Source organism: Prunus persica, chromosome G1 (genome assembly GCF_000346465.2).
Source record: "Prunus persica cultivar Lovell chromosome G1, Prunus_persica_NCBIv2, whole genome shotgun sequence".
Lineage (NCBI taxonomy): Eukaryota > Viridiplantae > Streptophyta > Magnoliopsida > Rosales > Rosaceae > Prunus > Prunus persica.
The window spans coordinates 6,649,719-6,668,713 of record NC_034009.1 but is presented as its reverse complement, the minus strand read 5'-3'; the positions used below and the strand labels follow the sequence as shown (position 1 = coordinate 6,668,713).

The 18,995-nt window shown below is 35.1% G+C and overlaps 2 protein-coding genes across 9 annotated transcripts; one reads left to right on the top strand and one right to left on the bottom strand.

The window, feature by feature from the left end:
- LOC18788253 (calmodulin-binding protein 60 B) lies at positions 2,157–8,669 on the top strand. 8 transcript variants are annotated; one of them, XR_002271952.1, is made up of 10 exons: positions 2,157–2,384; positions 2,543–2,687; positions 3,388–3,463; positions 4,684–4,742; positions 5,127–5,620; positions 5,718–5,878; positions 5,980–6,183; positions 6,679–6,910; positions 7,526–8,337; positions 8,463–8,669. XR_002271952.1 is itself a non-coding variant. In XM_020565213.1 (10 exons), exons 2-9 carry the CDS (start codon positions 2,578–2,580, stop codon positions 8,089–8,091), a joined length of 1,902 nt encoding a protein of 633 aa, XP_020420802.1. In that variant the 5' UTR covers positions 2,157–2,384; positions 2,543–2,577; the 3' UTR covers positions 8,092–8,105; positions 8,218–8,669. The 8 variants fall into 8 exon arrangements, 7 of the variants coding, with proteins under 7 accessions (XP_020420802.1, XP_020420814.1, XP_020420806.1 ...); XM_020565213.1 differs by having other exon boundaries at positions 7,526–8,105; positions 8,218–8,669; XM_020565225.1 differs by having other exon boundaries at positions 7,526–8,105; positions 8,212–8,669.
- LOC18789655 (xyloglucan endotransglucosylase/hydrolase protein 22) lies at positions 14,768–16,545 on the bottom strand. Its single transcript, XM_007224324.2, has 3 exons — positions 16,168–16,545; positions 15,764–15,957; positions 14,768–15,335 (listed from the first exon to the last, which is right to left on the bottom strand). Exons 1-3 carry the CDS (start codon positions 16,459–16,461, stop codon positions 14,924–14,926), a joined length of 900 nt encoding a protein of 299 aa, XP_007224386.1. The 5' UTR covers positions 16,462–16,545; the 3' UTR covers positions 14,768–14,923.

The following is an 18,995-nucleotide window of genomic DNA, read 5'->3' as shown; positions in this document are numbered from 1 at the left end:
TTGCTAAGAGAGGATCCTTTTGTCAACCCTTATAAAAGCATTTCTTTATGTCCATGTTTCATCATGCGTAAGTCCATAAACCATACTAATGGTAGTTGGCAGTTTGGTGCCACATGTAAGTTCTTATGGCTCGAGATTATGGATCTGTCCTGGCGCTAGTGGTGAAAATAATTAATCTCTTCATAAACTTAAAAAATAATAAAAATAGATATTAATAAATTAAACATGTAATTTAAATTTATTTTAATAAAATAATAAATAAAAGATCATTTTCACAATTGTTTCGGCACTTTATTATTCTACAATAATAACCACTACTTTTTTTTCATTTTTATTTCTCCCCTTACTTACATGCATGTAGTTCAAGTGATGAAGAGTAGTTATCCATACACCTGAGGTCACGTTTGAATCCCCTCTTTCCTCAGTATCGATTGTATAAAATAAAATAAAAAGTGCTGCTAAACGAACTCTAAAATTAACTAAGTACACCCTAATATTTTAATCAAAATATAAAATTAACTAAGTAAACCCTATTTAACTACTAAAAATACTCATGGTACACCTTAATACACTCTATCAGACAACACCTTAATACCAATCCTAAATAAGATTACTATTACTTTACAATCATTGGTTGCATCATGAATTCCAGCCACGCCATTATGCACATTATCATTTATATATGTTTTTATTGATTCCACAATTAGCTCTCTTATAAGTTTATATCCTCTCAGTGTGACAATGTTTGTAAGGTCATTCCAATTAACCATTTTGGACAAAATAGATCATTTGAACTTGCTACTTTATTTGTTAATGAATATATGTATTATATATTTACAGTCCTGATCTCTTGGACCACAAGAGTCCAAGAAATTGTGGTCACCCACCGTTGAATATTAATCCAATGGTTCAAAAAAGTTTCTTAAAATGAGTATAAGAGTGAGTGAACCGTTGAATTTACATCCAACGATGAGTGACCATAAATCTCTTGGACCCCTGTAGTCCAAGAGATCAGGACTGTATATATTTATATGAAATATATATAATATTAAAGTTAAACTTCCCGTTGCTGCTAAGGCCAAAATTTCTTGAAGAAAATAAAAAATATGGCAACAAGCAATCATCAATTGATAAGTGAATCTTCGTAGAAAGTTCTCGGAAAAGTAACTATCGAATTTTATAGATAAATCTTAATCAAGCAAATTGAATAAAATTCTAATAAAAATACAACAATAAAAACAAAAAATTATCAGAAAAAGTAATGGAAGAACATTTCGTCCTGCAATTGCGCCTCTGTCAGTGCTCGCTGCATTGTTCATCGTGTGGGCACCTAGTAATAAGAAAACTTCTCTACGTTTGATTAGGGTTGAATATGATGAGTATGATGTACTCATTAAAATCATATATTTTTTTCACAATTCAAATCCTTTTTGATAATTGAAAATTAAGATAAATTAGTAATTTAATAAATAGTTTGGTAGTAGGATGTACTAAATTAATTTTAGGGTTCATTTAGCAGCACTAAAAAAAAATTACTCATTAAATTAAGTGCAAATATTGTAACAAAATTAACGATTTAAAAATTTGATGTGGATCAACCTTCTCATTTCCTTAAACAATATATAATATTAGGTTAGAAAGGATCAATCTTCCTCATTTCGGACAAATCGGACAAACCCAAACTATATATTTCGTACAAAACTAGAAAGGAGTGAATAATGTCACTAAGAAAACCTACAAAATACCAAACTAATAAGAAAGGAAAAGTTAAAAACACAATAAAAAAAAACAGAAAAGAACAGAAAAAGAAAAAGTTTATTGAAAATAAAAGAGACAAAGAAAGGACGTAAGCCAACCTCCATAAAGTGACGTCATTTTAATGAATATCTCTTCGGCCGGTAATTTAACTAATTTTATATTTCATTTTTCGGCCGTCAAACGTACAGTCACGATTTAACACAATATTGCCTCCGGACAATCCTAAAGCATAGACCGAAAAGTGGACCCCAATTACACACATTGCCAGAAATATTATTATTTACCTACGCAACACTTTATATCATCCAATGGACGCATGCCACGTGCCATATCGTCCCAAAACATCTTGCCCTAACATAAAACGACATAACTAGAAAAAGCGAGTACCGTGGTCGAAGAAGCAGTGGATAACTGACACTTCTGCTGAAGAGTCGCCTGGGTAGACTTAATAGAGACTGCTCGCCCTTATTTCAGGTTCCCCATTTTCCCGTTCTCTCTCCAAACAGAAACCACTTTCTCTCACTTTCTCGAACGTTTTCTCGGCAAATTTTAGAAACTGACAGACAAATATAACCTCTCCGCACAGCTCAGTTCTATTATCACTCCAAATTTCAGCAGAAAACGAGGTATTAGGGTTTAAATTTGATGGTCCTATATTTTTGTTTGTTGAATTTCAGTTTAGTTTTGAAAAGTTTGTAGATAGTTATGTGTTTAGCTGTTATGCATTTCTTAATGTGAGTTTTGGTAGTGAAGTAGCTGTTTTTGATTTTCTGGTGTTCTGCAGATCTGGAAATCTAGGGTTCTGAAAATCGGTATAAAATGCAGAGGCAGACTAGACTCATGGAGAGGACCAACTCTATGAGAGGGAAGAGGCAAATGGAAGGGGGAGAGGAGGAGCAGCCGGAGCGAAAGCGGCCGGCTCTCGCTAGGTAACGGATTTCATCTTGTTTAATTTCAATTGATTATGTGAATTCTTTTTGTTGATTATATTATTTGCTTGCTAATTTGAATAATTAGTCGTATAATTTGAGAATTGTAGGAAAACCCCCTTTTAGTTTGAGCTGATATAGTTATATTTGGACCATCTAGTTGCTCCGATGTGCACTCGAGAACTAGAGCAATGTGCTTCTTTGACTAATTTAGTTGTTGATTAGAAGTGGTTTTTGAGTAAATGCTAAGTTACCACAAATTTCTTAATGACCTTCTTAGAAGAAGATAAGAGTGACATCTGATTTTAACTTTAGCGTATTTCATGACCATAGCACAGCACAATTACAGCCATGTTGTTCTCATCAGATTGTGATATTTTTGTATTTGGTACTATAACTCTTCATCGAGACACACCCAATGACTTGTTATTTTTGTGGTTCCTTTATAATTTCTCATTTCAGTTTCAAGATCATATGTTTGGTTCTTTTGTATGCTCCCTCATGTTCCTCTGTTTGTATTGGGCGTAAGTTTCTGTGTGTTGTTAGTATGGCTTTAAGTACTTTGCTATCACCCATTCCTAGAGAATTAGACCCTATGGATTTCTGTATGCATGAATTAGCCACTTAAATGAATTTTTGTCTAAAGGTTCAATATGTTTTCTATCATGTTCTTTATATTCCATTGAATATATATTTGCAGTGTAATTATAGAAGCTCTCAAGGTGGACAGTCTGCAGAAGCTATGCTCATCGTTGGAACCTATTCTTCGTAGAGTTGTAAGTGGGTTTCAAAATTTTATTTTCGGGTACCTTTTGTTTATGCATTCTCTTCATTGTAAGCCTGTGTGCTTATTTTGTCCTCTTTTCTTCTAACTACTATTCTTTATTGTTATCTCTGTGGTTTCCATACTCTATTCCAATCTCTAGTCACGTCTTTTTAGGTTTTTTTTTTCTTTTTTTTTTTTTCCACTCTACGAATGCCCCACATATACATCTATTATAGTGTCCTCATCTTTTTGGTGGTAGTGTTTTGATTTGTATTCAGAATGTCAACATTATTGGCACTGGTGCTATTTCTCTCTCTTTTGAGTGTGTATAGGGATCCATTATCATATTAGGTATGCTAGAAATTTTGCTTTTAATACATTTTGATTCTGTAGCCCAAAGAAGACTGATTGTGAGGAAGTTCCATAGTGGCCTATCCATACCTAAGAGATATTTATATGTACTCTTGCTTTCCATACTTGTGTTTGATACCTTTCATATGTGACGAGTTTATCCCTCCTTTTTTAAAGAATTAATAGTTACTAGTACTGGTTATCCAATGTACGTTTGGGCTGATAAAGCTGAACAATCACTGTTGAGCTTGAAACAGTGGTTAACATACTCAATGGAGACCTTTTTTTATTTTTTATTTTTTTTATAGTAAGAACATTGTTTTAAAACTCTTTACTTCTCAACCAAATTTTAAAGCTATAATTTTAAAGGTGACCAAGAATTTTGCGTAGTGTATGTAACTTAGTTTTGTTTATATTGAAACAGAGTGATGGAAGCTAAATTTATTTAGTGGTGGGTTAAAAGCTAAGTCCAAGCGTTCTTGACTCTTGGAATAGTGATTAAATCTTATGAACTGAAATTTTTTTTAGGCTGGGGTACATCATTAGTTATTTTAGTCAAAAATGATTTGTTCAAATGAAGAAACCTAAATCAAGGCACTAACTTTTTTTGTTCATTAACATAGTTTTAGTACTTCCAATTTGTCTTAGTTTGATGTTGGTATCATGTATAAAGAGAAGACAAACTGGAAGTATTTAAACAATTAAAGGTTCAGATGATTCTTTTGCATTTTTATGCAGGATAGTTGCTTTCTTATAAATGAACTGTTTGTTGGTTATGTAACACGATCTGTCTTAGTTATGGTCAAAACATAAGAGACCTATTGGGATTCTCTGTCTATGCTCTTGATCTGTAGCGCTTATTCTTTTACTGGTTTACAGGTAAGTGAAGAAGTGGAACGTGCGTTGGCTAAGTTAGGCCCTCCGAGAGTTAATGGAAGGTCAAAAAATTATTTATGAGAATTTTATTTATTTATTTTTATAATGAATGAAACAAATTTTAATCATTTTTATAATAGAGCAAAATATTTAACCCCTTTCAGAATTATAGATGAGCAATCCTGTTAAGTTATCAGGATAAGCAAGGATTGCCTATCCAGATTTCTAATCATTTATATGATATCTGAAAGGAAATGTTTGCAAAAAGGGAGAGTAATGCTAGATGCTTTTTAATGTAAGATATTTTGTTTCAATGCTCCTTGATGTCAGAGTCATCACAACCATGAATTATTTTAGCAAAATAAAAAAGTTATAAAAAAATGTCGCCATGAACTATATGTTCAATCATGTTGTGGTGAAACAGTTTCTGACATTTGACATTTCAGGTCTTCCCCAAAACGGATTGAAGGTCCCAATGGGCAAAACTTGCAGCTAGAGTTTAGGTCCAATTTGTCTCTTCCGATCTTCACGGGAGGGAAGGTTGAAGGCGAGCAGGGTGCTGCAATTCATGTTGTTTTGGTTGATAGAAACACACAGCGAGTTGTGACTTCGGGACCTGAATCCTCTGTAAAACTGGATGTTGTTGTGCTGGAAGGTGATTTCAACAATGAAGATGATGAAGGCTGGACTCAAGAAGAATTTGATAGCCATGTGGTTAAAGAGCGTGAAGGGAAGAGACCTCTGTTGACTGGGGAACTGCAAGTGACCCTCAAAGAAGGGGTAGGAACACTAGGGGATCTGACCTTTACAGATAACTCAAGTTGGATACGAAGCAGGAAGTTCAGGCTTGGAATGAAAGTTGCTTCGGGATTTTGTGAGGGCATGCGCATACGTGAAGCTAAGACAGAAGCTTTTACTGTTAAAGATCACAGAGGAGAATGTAGGTTCATGCTCTGGCGTATATTTTCTTTTTCTATCTGTTCTAGCACACTGTTTTTGATTTATTATTATTATTATTTTTCCATTGATCTTGACAGTGTACAAGAAACACTACCCACCAGCATTAAATGATGAAGTATGGAGATTGGAGAAGATTGGCAAGGATGGGGCATTCCATAAGAGGTTAAACAGTGCAGGAATATTCATGGTTGAAGAGTTTCTTCAGCTTGTGGTCCGAGATTCTCAGAAATTACGGAATGTAAGTGTAGGACTTGGTTTGAGTTGTAAAAGTGCATGCTAACACTTACACAATTTTGTACATTGTAGATGTTTTATATTTTGTTTGGACACTGTATATAGATTCTTGGAAGCGGTATGTCGAACAAGATGTGGGATGCTCTTATAGAACATGCAAAGACTTGTGTCTTGAGTGGGAAGCTTTATGTTTATTATCCTGAAGATACAAGAAATGTTGGTGTTGTTTTTAACAACATCTACGAGCTGAGTGGTCTCATTGCTGGGGAGCAGTTTCACTCTGCTGATGCTCTATCTGACAGCCAGAAGGTGAATATTAACCTCTTTCTTTTGGTTTATTTATTTATTTTTGGAATATGGTCTCCCATTTTTATTTTTTGGTCGGTCAATCTTTGTGTTCTTTTAGATTACATATTTCAAAATAAATTTTCCTTTTGCTGCAAGGGTTTATATTTGACACATAATGGAAGAGTTGAAACAGAAACCATCACCAAGGAGAATTAATGTAGGGAGATGAAATTTTTTTATTTTCTGATAATTTCATGTTAGGAGGATGTGCTCTTTTTGTGTTAAATCTTTGTTCCTGCTGTAGTCTTCTCTTGTTCCTAGTAAATGTATGGAAGTTACGTTATTAGGTTGAAAACACCCGGTAACTACAAGGCTTATAAACTAATTATGTACTTTGTGTTTCTAACTGAACAGTTTGGTGTTATGATACTATATTATTCTTTATCTTCTATGCTAAATAATTGACAGGGGGAAGGTCAAATACATGAAATTTGTATAATGCTTTTGTTTTTGCAGGTCTATGTAGATACGCTGGTGAAGAAAGCATATGAAAATTGGGATCAAGTTATTCAGTACGATGGCAAGTCACTTCTAAACTTTAAGCAGAATAAGAGGTCAACCCGAACTGAATTTCAGACTGGCCCAATCAGTTACTCCGATGCTTCAGATCATCAACTGCAAGTACCTCGCCTGACAAATTCAGTTCCCTCAGAGCAACCTCCATTGGATCCAGCCCTACCAATCGGAGGTAAACATTGCTGCCTGCATGAGTATTCACTGTTTCATATTTGGCCTCATAAACTTTATTTTTAACTAATCAATGAAGATAAGCTGAAAGAGTGAAAGGGTTCTTTGCTTGTGTGGAATATAACTTGAAGCGAAATATAGAGTGTAGGATTTCTAAGTAGTGCTACATTTACTTGGGTCTACAGAACACAACCCGGAAAATCCTGAAGCTATGAGATGTAAAATCCTCCAAAAATGAACATAAAATTCATTGTGACTTGCTTGACTGCTCATCAGCATAGTTATACCGGCAAAGTTTTAGTATTTATCTTTACAGAACCAAGCCTAAGGTTGTAATCAATAATGCCATTGGATTGTAAGTGAACTTTTTTGGTCACACACTACACAATCTGTTCTATACACTCATGAAATTTTTATGCCTTGCATGCTATATTTAGATTCTTAAGAGTTTAACACTCTCTGTCTCTCTCTGTCTCTCTCACACACACACAACACACAATCATGTATGCACACACATGAATGCATGTGATGATGTTTCCTGTCATCCAGTGAGGATGTTAGCTAGACAGGTTGCTAATTATGATTCTTGATTGTTTTTATTTATTTATTTCTGTAGGGTATAATGATAATCTATCAACAAGATACTTGACCCAGCCACTTGTGAATTCCAACTCTCGCACCCAGTTTGATGGCACTGGATTTGCACTAGATGACCAATTGATCAGCAATTCACATGAGGCACAAAGCACAAGAAGTGATGCCAATGCTGTTGGGCTGGTCCTTGCTCCTCCACAATCATCTACATCAGGATTTCAGACCATCAATTCTTCTTCTCAGCCATCCACTCTTAATCCTTTAGATGACTGGACAACCAACCGAGATTTCTTTTCAGAGGAAGATATTCGCATTAGAAGTCATGAGATGCTCGAAAATGAGGATATGCAGCACTTGCTCAGAATCTTCAGTATGGGAGGCCATGGCTCCATTGATGTGCCTGATGATGGGTATTCATTCCCCCCATTCATGCCATCACCAATGCCCAGCTATGACGAAGATCGCAACCGTCCTGGCAAAGCTGTTGTGGGGTGGCTGAAAATTAAAGCAGCAATGAGGTGGGGTTTCTTTGTTAGGAAGAAAGCTGCTGAGAGACGGGCACAGCTTGTGGAGATAGAGGATGAATAGAAGCCCCTCTGAAGGTGATACAAGGTTCTTGCTATGCCGTCTTTTGTGGTGATTATTGTTCCATGGATTTTGGGTGTTATCAAGTCTTTTTTGCTGTGCAATATTCTAACTTTTAATCAGTGCCAGCCACAACTTGAGGTATTAGGGCTGATTGAAGACGTTGGTTTCAAAAGTCTTGAATGACTGACATTTGTGGAGATCCGTGATAGATGGCAAGGAATCTATTCTTGTACAGCTGCCTGTACAGTAAGTTATTTCTGTTTATTTTTCTCAGTTGTGAAGATTTCTCTCTCATCACTCTTCGAATGACATATGGTCTTGGCATCCAAAGGGGTAAATTTCTTATTGCCTCGTTTGCTGTTGACATATAGGGGACTACTTCCAGTATTTTTAGGATGACTATAATCTGTTGTTCGGCTAAATATTGCACAAGGACCGCTGGCTAGTATTTTTATATTTATTGTGCTAGTTGCTTTTGTACTTTGAATTGACTGTAATGCCACGAATATATTTTACTTCAGACCTTCATTATCTTGTATTCAGATGGCCTTGAAAATTTAGAGTTTTCTTGTTTTAAGTAACTGAAACCAGCCTCTAACTGAGTGAGGTCTGGTAAACCGATGTTGAGTTTTCAATTTTTTGTAAATGGGACGTGAACACACATACGGAACATGGAATTCGTAAGGTCGATTTGAACAATTGGGTCCCGTAATTTCTTGGATACATACAACCCATGTAAATGAGTAGGATCCTAACACAATGTTACACATTATGTTTTCTTCTTTAAAGGAACCACACCATGATCTGTTACTCTTAGATCTATGTATGGTCCATGTAATTGCATCTACAATGTTTACCACTCCAAGCCTTCATAAAATGTGTGCACAAGCTTACGAAGGTTTACTTTGGAAATTAATTTGGCCAGTTTCCCTATAAATAGAAAGATGAGTATGTCACCAGACACCAGCAGCCTGAAATTGAGGGGCCGAAACCGAAAAAGTTGAGCCTCACGCAAATTGCGCAACTGTGAGCCGTACACATACGGTAAAGCCAAACATACACATTACGCATACCCAATAAAGGAAAATAAAGAGAAGGCTGTTTGAATGTAGCAAGAGCCAAGAGGCAAGGCTACATCTTTCAAACCGGATTCCCTTTAATGGGAACACATTTTTATATCCTAATAACCTAATAGAAAGGCGTGAGCTAATTGATCTAAACGGCTACAAATGTGTTTCCACGAAATGTAAATCACTATTGCCAAAAGTCTGACCCCAAGATGCATTTTTGTCTAGACTCACTATATATATATATATAATTTAAGTGCATCGGGATAAGATCAAATCCATTACGTATTTTAATTCAATGGTGCATCGGATTAGAACAAATTCATCATAAATTCAGCAAGCTGAATGTCTTGTCTAACTCTAATTGCGTCGGTTTTAGTTGTGTCGTAACTCTAATAATTTTTCTCTGCATTCAGATTTGATCTTATCTTATCATAAATTCAGCTTTTAAGCCACTTGAGTCCGGACTTCTCGTTGCACCATTTTGTTATCAATCGTACATCTTGTTTACGGGGTAAATTTAGAAACAAAAATGACCGTTAAGGAATTCATAATTTAAGTCAATTACTGGTAAATGAAGTCATGACATGATTTAAATTTTACTTCGCATTCACAGTAGCAGTGGATATGCAAGGATTAAGTCCATAACGGATAAACTAAGATCAACCAATCCCGTCCGAGTAGAATGGTCAAAACTTTCAACGTTCTTACCATCATGGCCGGGGTAAAATGGGAATAAATTTTACAGTTAAAGTAGCAAAAAGGGCGAAAAAATAAAAACTAAAATAGCCAATGGTCAAGTAAATCAATTACACAAGGCACAGCTGCCAAGTACGTGGCCATCATGATGCTCTGCCCCTGCGGGTTTCTTCACAAACCCCTAATCCCCTACCTATATAAACAGAGTGGATGCGGAGACTAGAACTTGGGGTCTTGGGGCATTTTCATCTTCCATTTCCATTTCCGAAATGATGGAATTTTGGAATTGAAAATCCCCAGGCCCTCCAAGGAGCTCCCACAAACCAGTCCAAAATATCCAAACTTTTTTTCTTTTCTTTTCTTTTATGATCTTCTCTCTCTCTCTCTCTCTCTCTCACAAATAACATGCGATGTGATTGTTCATGTGAAATGAAAGGGATGGGTCGATATAATATTGGAGCCATATGAAATCTGCCCATGATGTGAAAATGGTGGTTGGTTCATCTTTCTGGGATTTCTTAGCCATTTTTGTAGTGATTTTACTTTCTTCAATATATAGTGTTGTGGTTTATGATGTTTACCCAAACTTTTTCTTGGTGTTTTGATCAATAGCAGAACATTTTGATTTCCAGTGATTTACATGTTTATCTCTGATGACCTCTGTGATCTCTCCCTCTCTCTCTCTCCCGCTCTCTGATCATGCATGGTTTGGTGAGTAAATGACAAGGGAGGCTCCCTCTGGGTTGGGTTTGTGACAGATCTAATATATGCCAGCGCAAGCTGTTTGGAATAGAAGAGTCCATTGAATTTTCCTCCCTAATTAGGAAGCTCATAATTATAACGGCCTGGGTTAATTTGGCATGAATGGGCGATTGTCTTTGATGGTGACCATATATCAAAGCGTCTTTTGATATTAATTTTACTTTCTATTTAGTTGAAAATGGTCAGCTCAGAAACAAACAGATTACGAAATAAGGGCCGCAGAAAAAAACCAGACTATGAGCACAGCTAATTGGCATTTTCTCATGTTTGATGAGGGGCTCCAATATATAATGAAAGATATGCCGTTTCATTAATAGCTTAAAGTGCTACTTATTTATTTATTTGAAAATTAGCGATAATTGTATTTAATAATTGGGCACATTGACCAAATACTCATAAAAGGGTTAATACAAAGACGGATGCACATTAATTGCAAAGGGTTAATACAGGATATAAGAGAGGATCCACTGGCGATATCATACTATCTCTATTAATAACCCTAAAAGACCAAATACACACGCTCGAGCAAATCATACATGGAATACAATGCCCAAAATTTCAAATACACAAGAATCTCAAATCTACAAAAAGAAACAAACAAAACAACCAAGTGCAGACAACAAACCAACCGAAATAACAAAACATCAACAACGGGCCAAAGGGGAAAATGAGGAGGTAGAGAGGGGAAGGCTAAGAAAGGAGGGGGATAAGGGGATGAAGAAGTACAACCCTAAATAAAATAGGAAATAAATCCAAAGTACAATAGAAAATATAAATTATACTAGGAAATAAATCTCAATTAAAATAGGACTATAAAAATAGGTAAGTAACCAAAATCCTAAGTAAGTAAGGGCTCGCCAACACTCCCCCTCAAGTTGGGGTAAAGATATTTTGCATGCCCAACTTGACAAGCAAGTCATAGAACACCATACTCAACATTGACCAATTGAACAATTGTCGAGAAGACCTTGTCATAAACCACGAGTGAAACAACTGACAAACCCTAACAAATAGGGCACATAGAAGAACACATAAAATCAGAACACAGAAATCCTGTGAGCACGGCAGTAGGTAAGACAGAACACAGAAACTCTGTGAGCATGACAGTATGTAAGGCAGAACACAGAAACCCTGTGAGCACGACAGTAAAGAAGGCAGAACATAGAAACCTTGTGAGAACGATAGTAGGAAAGGCAAAGAACAGATTCAACAAACTAGATTCCATAGTGCGCATCATCCAACTTTTCACGGTAGCATCATCAATTTTTCACTTTCCAAATTATGGACATTTGGAATTTGGGGCATCAGAGTCACAAGTTAGGTAACCCAATTTTCCTTGTGAAGTAGCATAGAGTTCGATCATCGAAGCCCAAATTGCATAGTTGGATCCATTCAATTTGAATCCCAATGGTAGTTTGGTGGACAATTTAGTCTGAACTGTCACAATAGGGGTAGGAGAAGTAGTAGGTGAAGTAGATTCAGTCGTCACAATAGGAGTAGGAGAAGCAGTAGGTGAAGTAGAACTAGAAGAAGTGAAGAAATAAAGGTATTAACATTCGACATGGTGATGAATGGCGGGGTGGAGGTAGCGGCTGCAATAGCAAGGTAGGCAGCGGAGGTGGGCTAGGATTATAGGCTAGGTGTATAGTGCAGTAGAAATAGGTAATGTTTAGGGTTTTTAATATTGTAGAGACGGATCAAAACACGGCAACATCATCGACAATAACCACATAAATGGAAATTGAAAACGATGAAAAATTCTTCCATATCAACTTTAGCTGATTCACACAGACACAACTTCTCTTCACTCTCCCTCTCCCCTTGAAAGAAAAAGGGGTCATCGGAGTCAAGAAATAGGCAACATCTTCATAGGAATACGTCAAGGTAATGAGGATACATCAATAAACATATCCTTTTCACTCCCCTTCCCTCCCTTGAAGAGGAGGGGAGGAGAGCACTTAAATTACAAGGAGAATGCAAGCACAGGTCGTGAAAACTTGGCTCTTATACTATGTCAAACAAAGTAGGGAAAATATTCATATATGCTCATATTATTATTCTTCTCCAATATGGAGGTATTTATACCCTAAATAAAATAGGAAATAAATCCAAATTTCAATAGAAAATAAATATAAATTATAAAAGAAAATAAATCTCAATTATAATAGGACTAGAAAAATAAGCAAGTAACTAAAAAAATCCTAACTAAGTAAAGACTCGCCAACATATTGTTATGGAGAGTGTAGGCATTGTTGGGGGTTTATGTTTGATGTGGACGAAGGAGGTTAATGTTGGGCCAAAATCCTTCAGTCTCAACCATATTGATATGGTGGTTAAGGCCTTGAGAGTGCCAGGACGCTGATGCCTTATGGGGTTTTATGGTCACCCAGTTACTACTGATTGTCACCGCTTATGAGACCTCCTAGAGAGTCTGGGTACTTCTTTTTCTATGCCATGTGTGTGTTGTGGGGAGATTTTACGTGCTGATGAGAGGATTGGGGGAAAACTCAGTAGTGAGCAACATATGAAAGGTTTTCAACAGGCTCTTGATTCTTGCCAACTAAGGGACCTAGGTTTTACGGGTCCACAATGAAATTGGTGGCAGGATAACCCAGAGGAGATTCACATATGACATGATCGTGCTTTGGCTAATGAAGAGTGGTGTTCACGTTTTCTTGGGTCTTATGTTGTGCGTCTGAATCCAACAAAGTCCGAGCGTTTGCCTTTTAAAAGAAACAATATAGCTGCGCGGCTATACTCGGTTTTTATTTAAAAGGAATCGTATAGCTGCCCGGCTATACTTGGGTTTTTGAATTTGTTTTAAACAAATAATATAGCCAGGCGGCTATACTCATACTGAACATGTATATATGTATTTTTTATGTTTAATACACGTATTGTCTATAAAATTTTGATTAATACACCAAAAATTCCTGAATTATACACAAAATTCTTACATATTATTGAATACAAATAATATATATGAAAATTTTTAAATATATTATAATTAAAATATTATATAGTGGCCGAACATTTAAGTTGTTATTTACCGAATAAAATACGTACGTATTTTATTCTTATAGTTGTGCGGTTATACCAAATTAATATCTATAAAGTATGAACTAATGCAACTAGGAGGGCCCTATTTCTTAATTTTGTTATATTAAATAGTATAGCCGACCAGCTATACACATTTTTTCAATTGTTTTTTAAAGAAATAGTATAGCCACACGGCTATACGCTCATTTTCAATTTTTTTTTTAAAGAAATAGTATAGCCGCGACTATACTCCATACTTTTATTTTTTTTATAAACGAAATAGTATAGCCGCTCGTATTGAACATGTACGTGCATTTTTTTTAATGTTTAATACACGTATTTTTTATAAAATTTTCAATAATACACAAAAAATTCACAAATTATACACAAAATTCGCACATATTTTTGCATACAAATAATATATATGAAATTATTAAAATATATTATATTAAAATATTATATAGTGGCTTGACTCTTAAGTTGTAATTTACTGAATTTTATTACCAAATTGATATCTATAAAGTATAAACTAATGCATCTAGGAGGCCCGGCTATACTCATTTTCAATTGTTTTGAAAAGAAATATTATTGCCGCACGGCTATACTCGCCTTTTCAATTTTTTTTAAGAAATAGTATAGCCGACCGGCTATACTCATTTTTCCAGTTTTTTAAGACATAATATAGCTGCCCGGCTACACTAGTTTAGTTCAATTTTTTTTTTTTAAAGAAATAGTAAAGCCGCCCGGCTATACCCTTTTTTAAATTTTCTTTAGAGATATCGTATAGCCGCACGGCTATACTCCATTCTTCTATTTTTTTTTAAAATATAAAATAAATAGTATGAACTAATGCAACTAGGAGGGTCATATTTCTTAAATTTTATTTTATTAAATAGTATAGCCGGGCTATACGCATTGTTTCAATTGTTTTGAAATAAATAGTATAGCCGATCGGCTATACTCGCTTTTTAATTTTTTTTAAAACAAATAGTATAGCCGCCCGGCTATACTCCATTCTTCTAATTTTTTAATAAAAGTTTCAAAATAAACAGTATAGCCACAAAGCAACATGCGCTGCTTTTTTATTTATTTATTTTATGATTCCCAGTCTTGTTTCCCTAGCTGAGGCTAATCGAGACCTTGGATATTTTTATTAAAAGCAAGAGAAATATCTTTAGACATTGACATACAAGATATAATTTAAAAACCTAAAGGGAACATGAAAGCGGAAAAAAGGATCGATCAATGTCTCTCTTCTCAGTTTCTCAAGACAGTAGTGCGCATTCTTGAGGAAAGCCTTGGGGAAATCTCTTGGTGTCTTTGCAGTAATTGTAAATCATGTAGTTTCTTTGCACCGATTTCAGTTTCTCCTGACTTGCCAAATCAAACTCTTGCGAAAGCCATGTATTGCCAGCTGAGCTAGTTGAAGATGGAGACTTTGAAGTGCAAGAAGATGCCCCAGAGGACCATACGCAGGCATTAATGGCATTGAAGTTCCTGTAGGAGGCGGTGAAAGGAGCTTTGGTCCAGTCTGTCTTAACCAGACCACCCCTAGTAGCCCAATCATCTGCATTCCAAAGGCTGGAGTATAATCTCATTGGCTGGTTCTTGGGAAATGGAACACCAATTGACTCCAAGTTCTTGAACTCCCTTATTGGGGTACCATCCACTGAGAAGCTGACATAGAGAAGAAAAACACAACCATTTTAATACCCCTGGAAATTAAAAAAACATCATAATATTATAGTAGAGATATTACTGTTTATTTGTTTACAAAATATTGTGTCACTTTACATGTATATGGTAATAAATTTCGTAGGAATAGAGACATGTCCGAGCTTGTTGGGTGGCTTGACCTGGACTGAATTGGAATCGGATTCAAAATTAGTTATGAGTCTCACCCATTTAGATGAGATAAAAACACAATATAGACTATTGTTTAATAAAATACATTCCGCCCATCATTTATAACTTCACCAAACAACAGCCAGTACATTAGTCCAATATCATTCAAGCCACTAAATTATGGTGACAACTCTGGAGGACTATGAAAATACTCTTGAAGTAAATGATTTGAGTGCAGAATCATGTTGGCGGCTACTTACACAATGCGTTGAGGGTTCCAAAGGATTGAATATGTGTGGAAATCAGCAGTTGGGTCAAACCAGAGGTAGAACTGTTGCTCTCTGTTGCCCTTGCCTTGGCTATACACATTGGTGTGAAGGATGTAAGGATCACCACTTAGGTTCCCCAAGAACTCAAAATCAATCTCATCCCATGTTAATCCTTCTGAGGCCAACTGCAAATTCACAAACAAAAAGTAACTTTAATTTATTTTGATACAAGGAGTTAAATTTATTATTATTTTATTTTAACAAAGCAATATTTGAGGAGGGGAATTCGACCTTAACACCTCGAATACAGGATAAATACTCTTAACGACTTGAACTACAAGCCAATGCGAGACAAGCAGTAATATTAATTAGAGCTAGCACAAATTAAAACTTACATAGTAGGCAGTGACAGTGCCAGCAGAGTTTCCAGGGACAAGCTTAAGCTGCATATCAATCTTGCCAAACAGATACTCATTTGTGGATTGAAATCCTGAACCTGAGCCTTTATCAAGAGACAGCATTAGAAGCTCGTTGTTGTTTAAAATCTTACCTCTGCCATCACCCCATGTAATCTCAAAATCTTGATTGAAATTACTAGCAGAGGCAACAGCCACCAAAGAGCCAACAATAAAACAAAGCACCAAAACCACAAGGGAGAAGTATTTTGATGGTGGAGAAGAAGAAGCCATGACGGTTGTTTTGCAATCAAAGTTTGGATGTGACACAAGTGAGTTATCAAAATTAAGGGATTGAGGGTGGTGGTATTTATATAATACACTTGGTCAGGGCAATAAATACAATAGATAAATAAATTAGATAAAAACAGAGGTTTTGGCGGTTGTTGGAATGGGTTGTCAAAACGCACAACAAAGCTGTATGGCATAGTAGGAGACGACATTGCACAGCATTTTGTCATCCTTTTTTAAACGCTGTGCCATTATTTTATTTGAACCTCCATTCACCGCCAAAAGGCATTTTGATGATAAAAAAATAATACTAAAAATCGGTTATTTCATTTTACTCTAAAGTAATCTTCAAATATTTTGAGAGAATTAAATAATATTTTTCTGTTATGTGTTAACCTGAAGTTAAACACCTAAAAAACACCACAACAGTTGAGTTGTTTAAATATATATATTTCTTTCCAAATTAAAAAAACTGATTAATGTGTCACCCAAAACAAATAAAACATAATACACTATGAATTAAAATTAACAAGAAATAAGATAGTTGTATCCTAAATTTCAAAAAATTTGTCACTTAATAATAATAGAAATTTAGTAATATACCCAATTTTAGACATAGTTTTATAAAGAAATTCTACACAATTTAAAAACTATAAACACACCCAAAAAAAATTCAAAAATTGACAGCTGTCAATTTTTTTTAATTTAATAGTTATTTTTTAGTTTATTTGTGTGTATTAAATACCTATATTGTCCTTGTACTATGGATTTAAGAGAGGAAAATCAGATCTGCCACAAAACCAAATATTTCCAGATCTGCCAAAAAATTAAATTTGCCAAAAAAACCAAATCTGCCAAAAAACCAAATCAGATTTATTTTCTCCTTTCTCGCTGGTGTTTTCCTCTAGTGTTGGAGCAAGAGGAGCTTCCATTGAAGCTCAGTCTCAGGTCCAACTATATTCTTCATCTTTAATATACAATTTTCAATATTTACCATCGATTCTCTTATTCTAAAATCGTGCTTCTATTGATTTTTTGTTTTTTCGGATTGTTCAAAACCTTGAACAAACCTCAATCAGATGCTCTTAGCTGTACTCCTCATCTTCGAGCTCTACTCCTCTTTCGCCACATCGTCGTTGTTGTTATCGTCGTCATCGTCGTCGTCGTCGTTTGATTTGGACTTGAGATTTTTGATCTTTTGCTTCAATTATGTGTTTATCTTCGAATTTTAGTTGATTTTCGAAATGTATTTTAAGCTTTGATGATCGATTCAACTTTTGTTACTATTTCAGTTATGAATCTCATTTTTGTTTAACAATGTACTTCTGTGACAGGGTATTAACAATGTACTTCTATGACAGAGTATTAACAATATACTTCTATGACATAATAGTATTAACAATCTGGGCCTAGCTTGTTTTGAGTTGGTCTGGTTTGTTCTTTCTTCATCTTTTCTTTTGGTGGAATGTATTAGAAATAGCAACATGATAAACATTAATCAACATGACAGTAAACAAGCAGTATTATTACCCTAGACTGGAACATTACAAGGGTAAACATGCATTAGAAATAGGTTGTCATAGGAAATAGCAGTGTTATTACCCTAGACTAGAACATTACAGGGATAGATATGCATTAGAAATAGAATATCATAGAAAACTAGCAGTGTTATTACCATAGACTGGAACATTACAAGAGTAAACATACATTATAAATAGGATGTCATATGAAACTAGTATTGTTATTACTCTAAAATGGAACATTACAACCATTAATCAACATGACAATAAACTAGCAGTGTTATTACCCTAGATTGGAACATTACAGCCATTAATCAACATGACAGTAAACTAGCAATGTTATTACCTTAGACTGGAACATTACATGGGTAGACATGCATTAGAAATAGGATATCATAGGAAACTAGCAGTGTTATTACCATACACTGGAACATTACAGGGGTAAACATGCATTAGAAATAGGATGTTATAGGAAACTAGCAGTGTTATTATCCTAAACTGGAACATTACAACAATTAATCAACATGACAATAAAGGTGTAGAACATTACAATCATTAATTAACATGACACGTTAATGAAACTACGGTTTTCAAGACTTTTTGTTTGTAATGAATTGTTTGGGTTTTTTTATTATAAAATTGGGTTGGGCTTGTTTTGGGTACTATTTAAGTTTTTTGTGTTGGTCTTCTTTTTTAAATTGATCAATGACAGTCATGTAATTTATAAGAACTTAAACACTAATTTCTTATGTAGTAAATGAGTTTTGGGTGTGTTTCTAAAGTGCATTCCATGTGAGTTTTTTTTTATAATTTCAGCCCCTATTTTGGGTATATTAGTGAAGCTCCTTAATAATGATTCTAATTATATTAGAATCTGAAGGCTACTAGAGGAGGTTAATTTGAAAAAGGCTTATTTATGTACATGCCCTTCGTACTTTCAAAGTTGTCTTATATTACTGCTTGTGCTTTGAAACGTCTCAAAATACCCCTACACTTTTAAAAATTGTCTCATGTTAC